The sequence below is a fragment of the Cynocephalus volans genome, chromosome 10 (assembly GCF_027409185.1).
Source record: "Cynocephalus volans isolate mCynVol1 chromosome 10, mCynVol1.pri, whole genome shotgun sequence".
NCBI classification, from domain to species: domain Eukaryota; kingdom Metazoa; phylum Chordata; class Mammalia; order Dermoptera; family Cynocephalidae; genus Cynocephalus; species Cynocephalus volans.
Genome location: NC_084469.1, coordinates 103367078 through 103386819, shown reverse-complemented (window position 1 = coordinate 103386819; position 19742 = coordinate 103367078). Strand labels below are relative to the sequence as shown.

The 19742-nt window shown below is 44.8% G+C and overlaps 1 protein-coding gene across 12 annotated transcripts in view; it reads right to left on the bottom strand.

The window, feature by feature from the left end:
* Positions 1-19742, bottom strand: part of SMARCA4 (SWI/SNF related, matrix associated, actin dependent regulator of chromatin, subfamily a, member 4) — an 85913-nt gene that overhangs the window by 46249 nt on the left and 19922 nt on the right. For 10 of the 12 annotated variants that reach the window (XM_063112536.1, XM_063112534.1, XM_063112535.1 and 7 more), the window contains exons 5-14: positions 19365-19463; positions 18387-18645; positions 15998-16124; positions 15320-15493; positions 13836-14009; positions 12458-12625; positions 12296-12346; positions 8759-8889; positions 8518-8575; positions 948-1069 (exon numbers count right to left, since the gene is read on the bottom strand). In XM_063112536.1, the coding sequence (XP_062968606.1) occupies positions 948-1069; positions 8518-8575; positions 8759-8889; positions 12296-12346; positions 12458-12625; positions 13836-14009; positions 15320-15493; positions 15998-16124; positions 18387-18645; positions 19365-19463 (1363 nt within the window). The remainder of the gene's footprint in view (positions 1-947; positions 1070-8517; positions 8576-8758; positions 8890-12295; positions 12347-12457; positions 12626-13835; positions 14010-15319; positions 15494-15997; positions 16125-18386; positions 18646-19364; positions 19464-19742) is intronic. The other 2 variants (XM_063112539.1, XM_063112540.1) reach the window with 2 other exon arrangements.

Sequence of the window (19742 nt, the reverse complement as noted above, 5' to 3'; positions counted from 1 at the left end):
TTTAACTTCTATTATTTTATTTTAGGCCATGCTTTCTGTTTTTATGTTCTTACAAATCATTCACAGTAAGCCGTGTTTTCTTAATTTAGTGGGTTTTCTTTCGCCTGTATTGTTTCTCCTGTTGATTTCAAAGTATTCTATTTTTATTCTAGTGGTTGTTTTCATATCTATAGCATACCCTCAATCCTCTATTTCTTTTTAACAATATCTATTAACTCCTTACCATAGCAACGATGAAGTCAGTGTATTAAATGTAACTGTGTTTATAAGAGCAATAGATGAGAAATGACCTAAACGCCCACCACCAGAGGACAGACTGCGTAAATGACAGTGTAACATGAGAGGCTACACTGCCAGCTGGGAAGAACAGTGAGGATGCTCTCTGTGCTTGGACACAGGATGGTCACCGACAGAGAAAGCTCGGCAAAAAAAACAAGGTGCACAGCAGTAGGCCCTGGACACAACTGTGCAAATGAGAAGAAAAACCTGCATGAGTTTTGCTTGTTAACACAGAGAATCTCTCTGGAAGATGACACCTGGGTGCTGGAAAGCATTTCCTCCTGGGAGTGTTGGGGAGCTGGGAAACAACGGTAGAAGAGAAAAAGGCTTTTGGGTGTTCACCTAACCGATGCTCTTAAACACGAGGAATCATGTGAATGTACTTCCTACAATAGGTCCCTATAAAAATAAACAAGGGCTGGCCAGTTAGCTCAGTTGGTTAGAGTGCAGTGTCTTAACACCAAGGTCAAGGGTTCAGATCCCCATACCGGCCAGCCGCCAAAAAAATTAAAGAAATTTGAAGTAAACAGATCTGGTCTGTTTCCGGTCCCACAGTGACTGCTGGCTGTACAGTGGTGATGCCATCAAAGGACAGGCTGAGATCTCCCGCCAGTGCCACCTTACAGGAAGCAGGTGGTGGTGGTACAGAGCGCATGGGGACCTCTTACTCAATGATGTGCCGTGCATCCACCTCTGAGACGTCATCGCTGTCTGGATCTGGAATCTTCTTCTTCTCCTCCACGGGCAGGGCGGGAGGCTGCGCTGGCTGCGGCTGCTCCTCCTCCTCCTCCTACCGAGACAGGAGCTGCGTTACCTTGGTTCATCCCCAGACATGTCGCACAGGACTCCCTCCCGTAGGAGGAGGTCATTCTGGAAGAAGTGATGCTCTTACACCTCTTGCTCTCTCTTCCTATCCCGAAATATTTGCTTCTTATTTGCCTCTTCTTTTCATTGCTCAGTACATTATTTTTAGTTTTCCTAGCACAGATTCCAGATGCTTTTTTTAGAGAGTATCTTGTACGTTTGCTACTAGAAACAAACTCTCATTATATAATGGACTTTACACATTCATTCTTTGCCCAAACTACTCAAGCAATTTTTCAGCCAATTCACTTTGATTTTCTAGGTATTAAGGAGTTCACAACCAACTTTCAATAATTTACTTTACTTTCAATAATTTGCTTAAAATTTACCTCCAACTTTACTGATGTGGCTCTAATGTCTAAAATATGCCTAATAATGCTGGTGATAATAGGCATCTTAGTTCACTAAGAGTTTTCTATAAACTTATAAATTAAGTATAAATGTTGTGTCTCATTAAAGGGCTTTTCAGCATTTGCTGAGCAAATGATACTGGGATTTTGCAAGAGATACTGATAAAGTAAATGTGAATACATTCCCCCATATTAAAACACTCTTGTATCCCTGTAGAAATCATACAATACCACGGTGGCTTATTTTCCTTAACTATAATAGAATTACTACAAAGCTTTAAAAAATTATCTGTAAATAATCTGTTAAATAATTCCAATCAAACTCCAGTGGGATTTCCCTTGGATCATAAAAAATGATTTCAAAGACCATTCGGAATAAATAGGTGGTAATGCCAACATTTTGGGCAAAGAATCGTAACTGGTACACTTATCCTAATGAATGATAACATGTCTGGAATTAAATAGGAGTGAAACTTTTCTGGCTAAATCTGAGGGAGGAAGTCAGCGAATTCTCTCCCTAAAAACAACTTTAAAGCTGAACAAAATTGGCAAAAGTGGCTATTTCAGAGCCCTGGGAATTGACTGAATGGATACTACAGTCTGAGAAGTACTGAACTTTGCAAAACTGCTGCACTTCGGATAAGGAGAGTGGGAGTTTGCAGCATTTTTACTTCAGGCCCCTTGCATCTGTCCCAGCCACAGCTCCATCCAAAGGAAGGACATGCCGGGGGGTGGGCCGTGTGGACCCACAGCATGGCCGAGGGGGGCTCACCCAGTGGCACCAGGCAGAGGTGAGGTGCTCGGCCACACAAGGGGAATGCTGGTTATTGGCAGAGGCAGAGGATGCACATATGTGCAGTGGAGACAGTAAGGGCCCTCAAGAACACACATGCCAGGTGGCTGAGAAAATAGCCTGAACTTGGAACAAGATCCGCCATACACTCTGATCCATCGGCAGGAGACAGAAGCCATGCTGGCTCAAAGTGTTTGAGCACCGTCCCTGTGCTATCACTGGAAGAAACCACCACTAAAGCCAGGACTAAAACTTAAAACAAGAATAAAACAAAACCAAAATGTAAATAAACTGAGCAGAGAAACCAGAGGCAATATACACTATGTGGGGATCAAACTTCACAAATTTAGCCCAGCGAAATTACTACAGAGAAACAAACAAAACACCACCACCACCCAGGGGTGGTAGTCAGAACCCAGTCACTAAAATAGGCTTCAATTAAACCAAAAAAGGCAAAAAGTCAAGCAAAAAATAAGACAGGGTAATACACACTCAGGGGGAAAAAAGCGATCAATTGAAACCTGTCTTTGTTCTCAGATGTTGGAGATAGCGTACAAAGACTTTGAAATGGCTACTGTTATAAATATGTTCAAAGCTACTGTAAATACGCTTAAAGAACTAAAGGAAATCATGTTTCATTTAAGCACAATGAAGCAACCAATACAGAATCTCAATAGAAGACAGAAATTATGAAGAACATAAAACTATCCATAAAAGAAGCTGAACAACCAAGGAGAATAAATACAAAGAGCCCAAGGCAAACAGAAAATCTAGAAAGCAGAAAAACAAACTGTGGAGTTGAGAGGGGCAGCCATATAATTAGTGTCTAAATTCTCATCTGAAATAAGAGATGCAGCTGAACTAGCCTTCTACAGATGTAAACAGGCTGAGAATTGGTTGTTAGCAGATACACTCACGAAAAAACAGTAAAAGAAGTATTTCAAGCAGAAAGGACATGACAGAAGAGGGTGACTCACATCCACAGGAATAAATAAAGAGCACCAGAAATGGTAAATCATAAATCAATATAAAAGCCTTTATGAATATGTCTTCCCTTATTTCTTCTCTACTAACTAACATTTTTAAGCCATAAAATTGTATAATGCGTTAATTTTAAGACTGTGCTGGAGGGTTTATAACATATAGATACAATGTATACAACAATAACAGCACAAAGGAAAGGAGAGGGAGGGAATGGAGCTATATTAGAGCAAAATTTCTAACATGTTACTGGAACTGAGTTAGCATTAATTTCACAAATACTGTGATAAATTAAGATTCATGTTGTAATCCCTAGAGCAACTACAAAGATAGTAACTTAAAAAGTATAGTGAAAACAGACATCTACAGAAGAAATAAAACGGTACAGTAGAAAAGTTTTTAACACAAAAGAAGGGAGTAAAGGAGGAACAGAACAAAAACAGGAGACAAAGAGAAAAGACATAGTGAATGTACACCCAATCATACCAGCGACTACATTAAATATGAATGGTCTTCTATTAGAAACTCAGTCGAAAAGCAGTCACTGTCACACTAGATAAAAAAGCAAGATCTGGCCACATGCTGTTTTGGATTCAAAGAAAGAGACAGGTTGAAAGTAAAAGATTGGAAAAAGCTGTAACATGCAAACAGTAACCATAAGAGAGTTGGAGTGACTATACTAATATAAGACAGAACAGACTTTACTAATTTTATTTATTTATTTTTTGGGTGGCTGGCCAGTATGGGGATCCGAACCTGTGACCTTGGAATTATAAGACTATGCTCTAACCAACTGAGCTAACCAGCCAGCCTGTGGGAGCACAGAATTTGAAACAAAAAATATCACTAGAGACAAAGACAGATCTTTGATAATGACAAAACATTAAACTCATCAGAAAGATATAACCATTCTAAGTGAACACACACCTATCAAGAGAGCATCAAAATACTGTATCTGAAACAAAAACTGACATTTAATAGAGAAATAGATATTTCAACTAAAATTAGTGGAAATGTTATTATCTCACTCTCAACAATTGATAGGACAACCAGACAGAAATCAGCAACGATACAAAATCACCTAAACAGCACTACCCACCAATTTACTAGCATATATACAGAACATGTTACCCAAAGACTACAGAATACATATTCTTTTCAAATGCACATGAAACATCCTCCAGAATTCTAAGCCATATAACGAGTCTCAATAAATTCCAAAAAATGAAAACCATACAAAGTATCTTCTTAAACCACAAGAGAGTTAAATTTGAAATCAACAGCAGAAAAAAATCTGGGAAATACACAAATGCTTAAAATTAAACAACACGCTTCTAAATAACCCATGATTCAAAAAAGAAATCACAGACACACATACAAAAGAAGTCACAAGGGCAATCAGAAGATATTTTGGACTGAATGAAAATAAAAACAGGGTCTGGCTGGTTAGATCAGCTGGTTAGAGTGCGGTGCTGCTAACACCAAGGTCAGGGTTCGATCCCTATACTGGCCAGTTACCATAATAAAGAAAAATAAAACAAAAACAACATAACTAAGATGAAATAGAAAAATTCCCAGAAAGATGCAAATGACCAAAACTGACTCAAAAAGAAATAGAAAATCAAAATGGAACCCATAAAAATAATTGTATTAGTAATTAAAATCTTACTTCAGTGGAAAAACCAGGCCCAGATAACTTAACTGGAGAATTCTAACCATTATTTAAAGAATAATAACAATTTCTTTTTAAAAAATAATTATTTATTTATTTAGTAACTAGCTGGTAGAGGAATCCAAACCTGAATAACACCAATTCCTCACAAACTCTTTCAGAAAACATGGTGGAGGGACATTTCCCATTCCACTTTACAAGGCCAATATTATCCTAACACCAATGCCAGACTAAGACATCATGAGAAGAGAAAAACTACAGACCAATACCCCCAATGAATATGGACCCAAAGTCCTCAACAAAACACTACCAACACAGAAATATATCAGACTATATGAGGGTACTTCAAAAAGTTCATGGAAAGGCTTGTATTACCTTTTAATTCTATTTTTCCATGAACTTTTTCATGTTCCTTCATACACCATGACAAATCAGAATGCAAGGTTGGTTAAACATCTAAAAATTAAGTAATACAATAAAGTATACTGGTAGAGAAAGGACAAATAAACGACATAATCTTCTTAACAGACAAAAAAAGCATAAGACAAAATTCAGCACACACTCATGATCCACTCTCAACAAACTAAGAATAGAAGAGAACTTAACCTGATAAAGAATACTTGTATTGACTGGCCAGTTAGCTCAGTTGGTTAGAGTGTGGTGTTATAATGCCAAGGTCAAGATTTCAAATCCCCATACTGGCCAGCCGCCCCTCTCTACCCGCCGCAAAAGAATACCTGTTGCTATGAAATACCTACAGCTAATATCAATAGTGACAGACTGAATGCATCACACCTAAGATCAGAAACAAGACAAGGATGTCTGCTCCCACAACTTTTATTCAACTGTATACTAAAGGATCTAGCTAGAGAAATAAGGCTAGAAAAAGAAATTAAAGGTATACAAATGGGAAAAAAAAAGTAGTAAAACTCTATTCACAAATATGTGAAAATCCAGAAGAATCTACAAAAACACCTATCAGAAGTAATTATCAGAAGCAATAAATGAGTTAACAAATTTACAAGGACACAAGATCAACAAACACATCAGCTATATTTTTATGTAGTAGCAATAAACAATCCAAAAACTAAGTTAAGAAAAACAATTCTATTCACAATATCAGAAGAAAATATTTAATAATAAATTTAACAAAAGAAGTGTAAAAACTGTACACTGAAAACTACAAAACGCTGTTAAGTGAATTTAAAGATAATCTAAATAAATGGAAAGATATTCCATATGCATGGATTGGAAGACTCAATATTGTTAAGATAGCAAGTCTTCCCAATTTGATCTACAGATTCTACGCAATCCCAATCAAAACCCCAGCAAGCCTTTTTATACTAATTAATGAGCTGATCCTAAAATGTCTATGGGAATGCAAAGGATCTAGAATAGCCAAAACAATTCTAAGAAAGAATAAACTTGGAGGACTAATACTACCTAATGCCAAAAACTATAAAACTGTAACAACCAAGGCAGTATGGTGCTGGCACAAGGACAGACAATAGATCAGTGGAATAGAAATGAGTCAGAAAGAAGCCCTTACATTTACAGTCAGTTGATTTCCCACAAAGGTATCAAGACTAATCAGTGGGGGAAAATAGTCTTTTCATCAAATGGTGCTGGGTAAATTGGATGTCCATATGCAAAAAAATAAACCCAGACCTTTACCTCAAACTATACAAAAAAATCAACTTGAACATGACCCTAATTGTAAGAGCTTATACAATAAAGCTCCTAGAAAAATAACATAGGAGAAAATTTTTGTGCCTTGGGTTAGGCAAACAGTTCTTAAACAAAACACCAAAAGCACAATCCATAAAAGAAAAAAATTTTGATTTCATGAAAATTAAAAGTTTTCACATCTCAAAAAAAACCACCAAGAAAACGAAAAGGCACACACACTGAGAGAAGATGTTTGCAAACTATATACTGGATCAAAGACGTATATCTAGAATATATAAAGGATATTTAAAATAAGAAGACAACCCAATTAAAAATAAGCAAAAGGGGCCGGCCCGTGGCTCATTCGGGAGAGTGCGGTGCTGATAAAAATAAGCAAAAGGTTTGAATAGATTTTCACCAAAGAAGATAATACGAATGGTGCATATGTGTATATAAAAGATGCTCCACAGCACTAGTTATTTGGGAAATGCAAATTAAAACCACAATGAAATACCTCCACATACCCATCTGAATGGCTACATCAAATGGACAGCTGATACCAAGTATTGAAGAGAATATGGAGAAACTGGAACCCATGAAATGGTACAGCCACTTTGGAAGACAGTCTGGCAGTTTCTTAAAAAGGTAAACATAAACTTACCATAGGACCCAGCGATTCCACTCCTAGGTCTCTACTCAAAAGAAATAAAAACATGTCCACACAAAGACATGCTCACGAATGTTCACAGCAACATTATTCATAATAGTAAATATGGAAACACAAGTATCCTTCGATTAGTGGAGAAACAAAATGTGGTATATCCATACCATGAAATACAACTCGGAAATAAAAAGGAACAAATTTTTGACACATAACATCATGGATGAACCTCGAAAACGCAAAATACAAAGAAGCCTGATGCAGAAGACTGCATGTTGTCATGACTCCATTTGTAAGAAATGTCCACAAATGGCAAATCTATAAAGCCAGAAGGCAGGTCAGTGGTTTCCTGGGGCTAGAGGAGGGAGCACGAACTAACTGTAAACAGGCAGGAGGAAGCTCTCTGGGGTGATGGAAACATTCCAAAGCTGGTATGTGGTGATGATAGTACAACTCTACAAATCTGCTAAAAATCACCAAATTGTATACTTCCAATAGGTGCATTTTGCAGTATGTGGATTATACCACCATCACAAAGCTGTTAAAAAAAAATTACAACAAAATGTTATTGGCTTAAGAATCATTAGACTATTAAAAGAAACTGAATAGGTGGATATAAAACCAGAATATCATCTTTTTAGTATCACAAATCAATGGGAAAGCGGTGGAGTCAATGGTGAGCTCATCAGCTTAGCACTACTGGGAGGGGTAAAAGAGCTCCACTTCCTGCCCTACACCAAGTAAATTCCACGTAACCTGAAGAGGAAAATGCAAAAACTACATGACAAAGGGGCAAATGCAGGACAAACCAAAAGCAAGAAGTCAGTGAGCACTAAGCCGGTTTCAGGCTAGGGGTAAATGTGTAAGGAGCACGCACAAGTTCATTGTGAAAAAACCCAACTATTTAGAAATGGAAAAGTGAAGCAGACTGTTCACAGAGAAGGAATGCTGAGCACTTGAAATATGGCTAATATGACAGAGGAAAGGATTTTGAATGTCACTGAATTTGACTAATTTAAAACAGAAACAGTCGCTCATGGCTAGAAGCTATCATATGGGACAGCGCGACTCTAAGGCACAACTTCAAGCCAGGCTCAAGGGCTCAGCTGTCCCCTGCCCATTCCCCGCCCCACACACTGCCCAGACAGAGCTGGAGAGGGTCACAGCACCCAGGGAGATGGGTGTACATGGGGTAGAAGTCACCGCTACCAACAGGGAGGGCCCTGAAAGCTGGGAAATGCACTCTTACCTCTTCCTCTTCCTCTGAGCTACTTTCTTCACTGTCAGATCTTGGAGCTACTTCGTACCTAGAGAAAATATTAGTGTTTTACTATAAAAGTCCTCAGAACCAGCAGGACTCACTTTCCTTAGCCAACAGGCCTGGCATTCCAATGCAAGCCAAACCACCCCCGGCTACTGTCAGCTTCCAGGAATGAGGCCCAGTGTCACCTTGGGATCCAGGCTGCATCTGGATCACAAGCCCCACTCACCCCGGGTTCATCTCGAGCCAGGCCTCCAGCTGCCCAGCTTTGGGGGCATCTGTGCCCGTGAGAATCTTCCCACTCTCCACGTGGATCACTTTCACAGGTAGGTCACTCATCTGGCTGGTCTCGTCCAGAGGCTGAAAAGGAGTAACCTGTGTGACCCAAGGTTCCATGCTCTCAAAAAGAACAGGGCTGGGCTGGCCCCGTGGCTCACTCAGGAGAGTGTGGTGCTGGTAGCGCCAAGGCCACAGGTTTGGATCCTATATAGGGATGGCCGGTGTGCTCACTGGCTGAGCGTGGTGCAGATGGCACTGTGCTGAGGGTTGCGATCCCCTTACCGGTCAGGGAAAAAAAAAAAAAAAAAGAACGGGGCTGACTGTGACCACATTGGGAAGTACCCTCCCAACTCCACACCCAGAAAATGGTATGACAGTGGTGGTGAAATAGCTTAACTGTATATTAATAATTCCATAAAAATACATAACTCTTCAATCCTAGATATATGATCACTCTTTCTTGGACACAACTGATATACACATTTTAATTTTCAAATACGTACTACGAGGATACTCAAGAAGCCCGTGGTAAAATAGAATCAAAAGATAACACGAATCTTTCCATGCACACTCTGAAGTACCCTCGTTCATTCACATAGTTCAAAATTCAACACTCCCCCTGCACCATTCCCCAGCCCAACGATGCCTCTCCTCCCAGGAATCTTCTGGCAGCCGTTTGTCATACATCCTTCCCAATCTAGTCCATGCATGACAAACAAGGACTTAAGCATTTCCATTTCTTCCCTCTTTTTTCACACAAACCCACAACTCATAATCATCCGGCCCCTGATTTTTTTCCCACTCATACTGCATTTGTAGACTTCATTAATGGTCCTCAATCTTTTCTGTTAAACAGCTAGAGCTAGCTGGAATACCTGAAAATTAAAACGACTTCCTCTAAGCAATGAACATGGAACTCCTTGGAATTCCTGATATTGAGATACCAACTTTGGATAACAGTTTACCGTTCAATGGCTCCTTCATAGTTCCTAGAGAAAACCTCAGGATTAGGACAAAGTTCTTGGTTTCTATGTTCCAGGAACTTATACCTACCTCCAAAAAAGGCTGTGTGTAGGGTACTGAATAAGAAAGCTGACAAAGTCCTTGCTATTCTAGGAAAGCCAGCAAGGCTGGCATCCCTTTTGCCTACTTCCCCCTTCTCCCTCCCCTTGAGGTCTGACCTTTGATTGAACCCAGGACCCCAGAAGCTTTGTGAATAAGAAACTTAAGTTCTTATTTTGTTGATAAGTAGTTCCTATGAATCTTCAAGTGCTGTGGCAGCTGAAAATATTCTATAGATAACTTGGTACCAGACATAACTGACTTAATCAGTACGATTTGTTATTTTCACTGGCTTATAAAAAGAAACCTAAAATAAATGAGGATGCCTTACAGGTCAGCAGCCTGAAAAGGTCCTCCTGATCCCATACATGTCTCTCTTCATTTCCCACTGTCTCCCCTCGGGGTACTGGTTGGCAACAGCTGCACTCACTTTTGACACCATAAACATGCTGGAGGGTGACAGTGAGCCCCACCAATGGGCTGTGCAGACACCTCCATCAGGGACTTTCAACCCTGCATGCTCCCTGGGACCACCGGAGGGAGTGGGTAAAGATGCTGATGCTGGCTTCTTTCCTGCACCCCTAAACTTCTGACTGACCTGCTCTGGGGTAAGGCTTGGGCATCCCATTTTTTTTTAAAGCTCTGCAAGTAATTAGCAAGTACAGCCAAGACAGAGGACAAGGAAACTCCACAAGCAGCACTGAGCGATGGTGCCCTTACTACACAGGAAAAGCAGCCACAGGAAGGACACAACAGAATTCCCCCAACCACACTTCCCTACAACATGACTTTTTCCTCAAGTCCCCTGAATGGCCTCAGGAAGAAGGCTTTGTACTTTAGTAAAATGCCCGCCCCCATTCTTCCAAAGTTATTCAATATAACATTTGTAATAAAATCAACTGAAATAGGGAGGGAAGGAGGAAAGGATGAATAGCAGAGCATAGAGGATTTTCAGGGCAGCAAAACTATTCTGAGGGGCCAGCCCATGGCTCATTCGGGAGAGTGTGGTGCTGACAACACCAAGGCCACAGGTTCGGATCCTATATAGGGATGGCCAGTTAGCTCACTGGCTGAGCACGGTGCTGACAACACCAAGCCAAGGGTTGAGATCCCCTTACCGGTCATGTTAAAAAAAAAAAAAAAAAAAAAAACTATTCTGTATGACATTGTAATGGTGACTAAATGACATTATGCACTTGGCAAACCCCACAGAACTGTACAACACAAAGAGGAAACCCTAATGTAACAATAATACTATACCAATATTGGTTCATAATTGGGGCCAGCCCACGGCTCACTTGGGAGAGCGTGGTGCTGACAACACCAAGCCAAGGGTTAAGATCCCCTTACCAGTCATCTTTTTTTTGAAAAAGAAAGCCAACTAACAAATGCAGAAAAAACCAATGGAAATAAAAAGTCACTATTTTATAACCATCACAGCAAAAACTGATACAGGAAAGAAAAAGTTTGAAGGCAAGAGGAAGTTTGAGGAGTTATAATATATTTACACAGTGTCTAGTATCTCCCACCAGGTACTAAATAATTAGAAAAGGAAAAACAGTAATTCTACAGTAGAATTCTATTCCTTGACCAAGGGATCAAGGTCAACTTCACCAGTGACATTACAACCTATGTCACACACTCCCAATGTGACGCACTGAGAAGGACACTGGGTCACTTTGGGGTCTTCCTGCCAAAAAGATATAACCTGCATCTAATCAGGAGGAAATAGACCTAAATTGAGGGCCACTGGAAAAAATGCCTGGACTGCTCTCTTCGGAAATGTCAAGGCCATATATGGCAACGAAAAAATGAGGAGCTGTTCAAGATCAAAGCAGACTAGAGGGACCTCCACTGGATGTGAAGTGGGACCCAAGTTTTCTGCTGCTCTGAAGAACACTGGAGGGACAGCTGGTGAAACTTTAACGTAAAGGTCTGTGGACTAAATAACAGAATTGCATCAACGCTCATTTGCTACTTTTGATCGCTGTGGTACATACGGAAGGTAACAACCCCATCTTTAGAAGTACACGCTGAAATATGGGAAGATAAGGAGCCACAGTGTATGCATCTTACTCTCAAAGAGTTTAAGAAAAAAGTATATGAAAATAGGGAATCTGGGTGAAGCATACACAGGAAGTCGGGACTATGCTTGCATCTCTCCTGTATGTCTGAAATGATGATAAAATAAAAAATATAAATAATGTGGCACATGCACAGAAAAAGGTCTGGAAGGAAACATACCCAATGTGTGGCATAGAGGAGGAGTGGGATGGGGGTACAGGGACACACTGGGATTCCTACCATCACCATATATGGCTTTAAAAAAAAAAAAAAGTAAGAAAGAAAGAATATTTAAAAGACGAAACAGACCGAAGCCCCAGGGCTGTGTTGGCATTTCCACAAGAAATCCCTGCTTCCTTACCTCGCCATCTGGTCCAATCGCAGGTGTCTGTCCTTCTGCATTTTCTGCCTTCTGGAAGTAAAAAGAGACAGTCACGCCCTGGCCCAGCAGGCCAAGGCTACCCGTGCAGACAGCTGCTCCAATGCCACTGAGTGGCAGGCGCTGGGCCAGGCCCCAGTGTACCTTCTTTTTCTTTTTCTTCTTCTTCTCCTTGGCAACCTGGGCGGCTTTGTGCTGCCGCACCAGTTCCGTGAGGTTAGCCACGTACTCATCCGTCTGCTGCAAGAGGTAGGCCAGGCGCTTGTCCTTCTTCTGGTCGATGAGCTTGCGGTAGCCCTCCTCGTCCTCAGCCTGTGGAAGTGTGAGGGTTATGGCACTTGCTGGCAAGACATCATAAGCAGCCAAGGCAGTCAAACCCAGAGGCTAGAGCCCTGGTGCAGATTGTTAACCAGCAACCAGAGGCATTTAGTGAGCATGCAGCACACACCAGCGCTGCACTGTGGGCCCTTCACACAGCTATAGACACCCCCTCTGGTAAATATTTCTTTAACACCTACCGAGTGCCAGACCCCGAGGGTACCTGCTAGGCAGACACGGTCTTGCCAGGAGTCACTGACCAAGGCCATGAGCAAGTCATACCCTCCCTGACCACAAAAAACACCCCAAACCCAAGCCCTTCTCTCCACCTGGTTTGAGCTACATCCCTCCCACAAACCCCTGCAGCGACCCCCTCTCACATCTCTAAGAATAAATCAGATCATGTTGCCTTAGGGCTCCCTCATGTTCAGAATTAATCAAGAGTCCTCCCGATGGCCTGCAAGGCCCCATGTGACCCACCCTTGTGAGCCCTCTGACCTCACCCCTGCCCCTGCCCCACGATGTTCTGGGGACCCAAAGCCACCTGCTGTATCTCGCACTTGGCTTCCTCCCCCTTTGCCCTGGTTTCCTTTTCTCCAGGGGCTCCTCCGCAGATGGCTGCATTCATGGGACATGCCCCGTTTTGGGCTCCTGTTCTGAGGCCTCCTCATGGCACTTACCCGTCCCAACTCCCTCGCCCTGCTCCAAACTCCTCACTACACCTTTCACAATCCAAAGCTACCCTGTTTGTTTTGCTCGAGTGTCTGTCCCTCAAGCGCAAGCATGAGCCTCATGAGGGCAGGGATTGTGGCCTGCTCCCAACTGTGTCCCCCATACACACAGCAGCACCTGGCACAGACCGGGCTGTCGCTATCTGCCCAAACAGCAACTTGTGCAAGAATAAATGGTCAGAGACATTTACTCTGGAAGTAGGGTGTCTGGGTTGCACCATGTGCGGCACTCAACAAGGAGCAGGGGGAAGACAGAGTAGCTGGTTGACTGGTCTGAGATAACTCAGTCACTATGATGGTCAAAGCGACCAGGCAAAGGTCAGAGCTCAGGACTCTGACTCCCAAACCCCTCTGCACCACCCTTGACTCCAAGCTTCAAAATTCCTCAGCGTAACACTGTGCAACCAATTCCTGGCACCTGCACCACCCAATGTACCCACAAAGGGACCAAAATCAAGATGACAGAATTTTACCATGAGTCTCCGCATTCTCTCCTTCTCAATTCTTTCGTTTTCTTTCTTCTGCTCCCGCTCGGTGTTGGCATGGTATGTAGCTACTGCCTTGGTGAGTTTCTGGATTTTGCCTGTGACCGATCTGTGATATTCTTTGAAATCCTTGGCATGCTGAAGAATGCTATTGAGGTATTCCTGCAGGGACACACACAGAAAAGAAGACTAATCCACGGAAGTCACCGTAATGTTTCCCCCAGTGAGACAAAACATTAAAGCCAGCTTGTTTAAGAACAAGAGAACATAGGGGAAATAACAGTGATGCTGATTGCTTTCTCTCTGAAATGATAAAATAGTGCTGGCAACTGTTCGGTGAGAAAGGCCCTTGCACCCAACAGATGACTGTACACAGCATGCTGGGAACAACCTGGTGCTGTCCATTAAAAGTTTCAACAACGCTCCCACCCTCCAACCAAGTTATTCCACAGCTAGTAATTTATTTTCAGGAAGTATCAGAAATTGGCCAAAGAAACTTCAAACACAAGAAGGGCAATCCCAGTGTAATTTTTCATTTTGAAAGGCTGAAAATACACTACATGTCCCCAAATATGGAAATGGTGACATAAATTACTGGATCCTGGACATACCAGATGGATATAATCTAAATGTTAAAAATCATGTTTCCACAATATTTAAAAATGGATCAATATGTGTAAGTTTTATAAAAAGATAGCTATTTAACTTTTTATTGATAAGCAAACACAAGAAAAAAGGCTGAAATGACACATACCAAAATGTTAACAGTGGTGACTATGAGTGTTGACTTTTTCTACATTATTTTAACGTATACCAATAATAGGTATCGACCGTAGAAAATCTTTAGAAAATATAAATGACCAAACACTAAACAGAAGCGTCTCCAAATCTTACTCAATTTTAGGTTTAGAGATTTTAGTGTCCCCAACTTATCTTGTTAAAACCGAAGTCCCATCAATCCCTCACACCCTGCTCTAAGCAAAAGCCCGAATCCTCCCTGAAGCCCACAAGGCCCTGCATAACCTGCCTCGTCACCTACCTGCCCTCACGCCCTCTGGCTCTCCCCATCATCATTAACTCCACTCCAGCTAAACCAGGAGCCTTACTTTTCATAGCAGACCTGGGCACAGTCCTGCCCCCGGGCCTTTGCACCTTCCCCTCTAACTGAGAAGCTCTCCACCCATATATCCATGTGGCTCTCTCCCTCGATCCTGCTCAGATCTCATCGCCCCAGAGAGAACTTCCCTGACTACCATGTCTAAAACACCTCCTTCCTCATACTTTCTTTCCATATTACTTTTCCTGACACCCTATCACGGGCCCAGCATGTTACATGTGGATCTGATTACTGCCATCTTCCCCCTACCAGCTGGCTTTGTCTCAGCACCTATAATACTGTTACCAAAACAAAAGAGCAACAAGGGACAGGTTGCGGCCACACCAGCGGGCAGCCTGGCGAGCAGGGGACACACCTGGTGCTTCTGCCGGCGCTTGCGCTCCTGCTCAATCTTTTGCTGCTTCTCCAGCTTCTCAGTGATGCGGGCCTCACGCAGGGACTGGCGCTTGCTGCGCTTGTAGGCCTTGGCATTGAGGGCTGTCTCCAGGGCTGTGTCCCTCCGCATGCACACTACCACCTCCTGGCGCAGCTGTAGGAAGGAGAAAGAGAAACTGGCACCAGGCATGGCTTTGTGATGTCCACAATGACATGCGCAGTCACACATCATTCATGGGGCAGATGGTGGAGAGTCCATGTATGGAGGACATGTGGTAGGTGCCCTCAGGCAGGGCAGGCACAAAGCAGAAGATGAACACTCTAGACACCTGGCCAGAGGGTCCTCTCACCCCTCAAGCACACACAGAATTCCCTAGGGTCACTCGCAAGTACGGCACCCTCAGAAGCAGACCCATGCCTCAAGGTGGCAACTGCTGCCTTGGAGAAGGCAGGTACATGCTTAGTCATCACATGACCATCATGCAGGACACGGATAGGAAGGATGGGACAGGGGCTACCGACCTAGGGAGGGCACGCCTGCCTTTTAACAGTCAAGGAACATTTAAGAATGGTCCAGCAAGAAGATCTTGGAATCTAAGCATCAACGTTGGTGAGAAGGGCCCATTTCCTATAGCAAGGGCCACACGCCTGAGCCCACCTGCCTCTGGAAGTTCAGCAGCCGGAGGGCCTTGAGCTCAATGGTCGCTTTGGTTCTCAAATCCCCGGCCAGGGACCCAGGAAGGTTTTCAAGTTCCTGAATTCGGTGTGCGATGCGAGCCTGCAGCCTGAAACACAAAGACAGGAAAAGAGAGGCAGTGAGAGGGCTGTTCATTTGAAAGGAGGCCCCCAGTCCCTTTCTTTAGAGCTCTCAGGAACTCTGAAAGAATCTGGACCTCACAGAAGGTAGACACTGGCCACAAGGCAGGACATGCCTCAGAAAAGGATGCCAGCCACAACAGAATAGAGAGGAAGGCAGCCATGGAAGCGTCCTTATGACTGGGCCCTGGGGAACACAGTGAACAAGAGACCTGGTAGGGCATGGCTGGCTCATGTCATTCCAGCAGCGTGAGCCAGCCTCTGGAGTCAGAAGGACTAGGGTCCCCGTCCTAGCCCTGGCATGGATGAGACGTGGGGCCGTGGGAACCTACTTGGTCCATGAGCCTCTGGGCCCTTAAGTAGAAACTGAGGAGACCCCTTGGAGCAACCCTGCAGGCTTGGTCTGCAGGTGAAGTGGGATAATCTTCTTACTCAGCCTTTCCACACACACTTATTGAGCACCTACTGTGCGCTGGGGCCCATTTCAGGTGCGGGGCATTGGCACTGAATGAGGCCAACAAGGCTGTTTGTCGCTGTCATGTAGCTCTCAGCCTCATTAGGAAGACGGGCCACGAGAAATGAAAAATTAAACATCTACTGTAATTCCAGAGTGGCAAGTGCTTTGAGGAGCGGACTGGAGGTGACGGGAGATGGGGGTCTCCATGAGGGGATAGCCTCAGCAATGAGGCCTGAATGACTAGAAGGAGCCATGCACCGCATGTGCAAAGGCACTGGGGCAGGAACAAGTCTAACTGGTTAAATAAACAGAAAGGAACAGAGGGCCAGCCTGTGGCTCACTTGGGAGAGCGTGGTGCTGACAACACCAAGCCAAGGGTTAAGATCCCCTTACTGGTCATCTTTAAAAAAAAAAAAAAAAAAAAAAGAAAGGAACAGGAAGAGTGGGTGGTAGGTGAGGACAGTGTTGGTCAGGGGCTGTACAGAAAGAAAACATTTATTGGACAATGGGACGTTAATGGCAGGTTTTTACCCAGGGAATAAATCTGATGTAAATTAATTGTAAAAAGAGACTTCAAACTGCTATGTGGGACCCTGACAGCAAGGGAGAGACGCAGAGCATCATTTCAAAGGGGAGCAGAGAGGCTTCCCCAGTGGGGCACGGGGATAAAGGGAAAGCAAGCTACATCCAGGAGCTGCAGGGTCTGTGGCCCCACAAGCCAGCAAATGGCAGGTGCATGGGAACAGAAACAGAATGGAAAAGCGAAGGGCATGAAGACGTCTGGACGGGATAGGTTGACAAGATTGGAAGCAGGCCAGGTGGAGAGGCCTGGGGTACAGGGGCCAGAGCCCCAGGGCACATCACAGCTGGAGACACACTTTGGAGACAGTCACCGGGCAAATATTTACGGATGTGGCTACGACAGTGCACAGGCACAGCCCCTACCTTCATGGGGCTGACATGCGCCGAGAGAGGAAGGCCCTGGCAGGAGAAGTACAAACATAATGGGAAATGCAATGGGGACATGCACGATGCTCAGGGAATTGCAGGGGCTCCTGGCAGCATGGGGTGGAGTGTTACAGACCTACTGCACACCAGGCAGCTCCTGGCATCAGGCGCCTAGGAGGCCTTGGCAACGGTGGCTGCAGCCACCTGTGTCTGAGAAGGGTCTGCCGCAAAGCCGGCTGGGTTGCTTTTTTGAGTGCTGATAAGCCCAAATTTGGGTGACACACTACAGTGGGGGGAGAAACAGGCACTTCACTCCTATGTACAGCCCTGCTGTCTCTGCAGAGGGTAGCTTTGCAGAATCTGAAATTTCCCATTGCACACCCCTGGACCCTGACAATGCCACTTTCAGGGGTTGATCCTGACACATGCACACATGTGCAACGAGAGCTCTGCAAGTATATTTACTATGACATCATCTCTACAGAAAGACATGAAATGACCCAATGTCTGTTCAGCCAGAAAACTGGCTACATAGATTACGGTGTAGCCACCAGACAGAACACTATGCATCTGGGAAAAAGAACAGGAAAGCTGTTTACGGACAGGGAATGATTGCCAGGAGACGTGGCTATGAGTGGAGCAGCTTCCTACATCTGCCTGATGCACACAGAAGTTTCTGAAAGGGTGCACAACCAACCCAAGGACCTGGGAGGCTGCGGCGGGGTGGGGGAGGGTGACTCCTTGCTGTGTACACCAGTGGCCTTCAGAACTGAGAACTACGCCAACGCGAGTCCTGGCTGAGCCAGGTGGGGGCCGGTGCCCTCACCTGTACTCCCGCTCCTGCAGGATCTCCACAGGGTCAAGGCCCCTGGGCTTCTGGATGGGGGTGATGCGGCTCTGCTTCTGGTGCAGCGGCACCATGGGGGCGGGCTGGGCTGGCTGCCCTGGGGACTGCGTCTGGGGCGGCATCACAGGTGAAGCAGCAGGCGGGACGGTGGGGGGCGCAGGTGAAGGGCGGCCCGTTGGCTGTGGGGGGATCAGCTTCTGAGGGGTGCTCGTGGGGGCAGCAGCATTCGCCATGGGTCCTGGTGAGAGACAAGCGGCAGGGGCACCATGGTGAGATCTGGGGCCAATTCTGGGGTGGATATGAGAAGCCTAGTGGGCTGCCCACTGCCCTGGGGACAGATAAGCCCCTCCCCATCTCCACCTCTCACAAAGCTGCCACATGCTTCTCACTTAGGGGTCTCAGCCTCACCCCCATCCCCCAAGCCCTCCACTGATACAAGCCATCTGCATCCTGGGTCTGCTCAGCCAAGTGCCAACCCTGGGTTCTGTCCTGGGCTGTAGCCTCACAGGGCCACATTTTCCTGTCCTTCCTCTACTCCTTCTCTACTTCCTCATCTCCAATTGAGCTCAATTTTAGCAATTTGCTAAAACTCAGGCTTCAAGAGGATGGTGACAAATCTGTTTTGTCTACCGCCTCGACCCTAAACACATGTGGACCCTCAAATAGTTACTGGGTGACTGCATTTACAGAAGACAACATGAAGCCTCAGAGAAGGTCAGGGACCAGGCCACAGCCATATACTATCAGAGGAGGGGACAAAACCAAACCCAAGACTTCAGGAACTGACCAGGGACAGGTAAGACTCGAAGAAGACCACAGGAACAGTGGGCTTTGGATTGGGGTGACTGTCTTCGGCCCTCTCTCTCTCTGACCAGGCTCAACTCGAGACCTGCATAGCCCAATCTTGTGACAGGGAGTCAGGGCACAGACGTGCCACTGAGAGAGAAGGGAACTTACCTTCAGGCCAGGGTTTGGGAGGCCCTCCAGGGGGCTGGCCTGGCAAACCGGGGGGCACACCTGAGGGTCCGGGGGGGGGCATGTTGGGCCCTCCCATACCTACAGGCAGGGAGAAACAAAAGGGAATAAAATGTGTCCTATGTTTATATCTGCATCCCCGTGGGGATCCCTGCCTCCAGGCGATACAGGGGGACACTCCTATCAACAAGTCCCTGGATGTGGGACTAGTGGGAAAGAGGACAGCCGTCTTAACTGCCTAAGCGCACGGAAGAGCCAAGCGGGCACTGTGAAATCTGAGGGCAACAGCCCGTCAGCAGCAGAACCCAGGTCTCCCCACCACTGCCACCCACACTCTGGCCAGTTCACTCTGAGACTCCT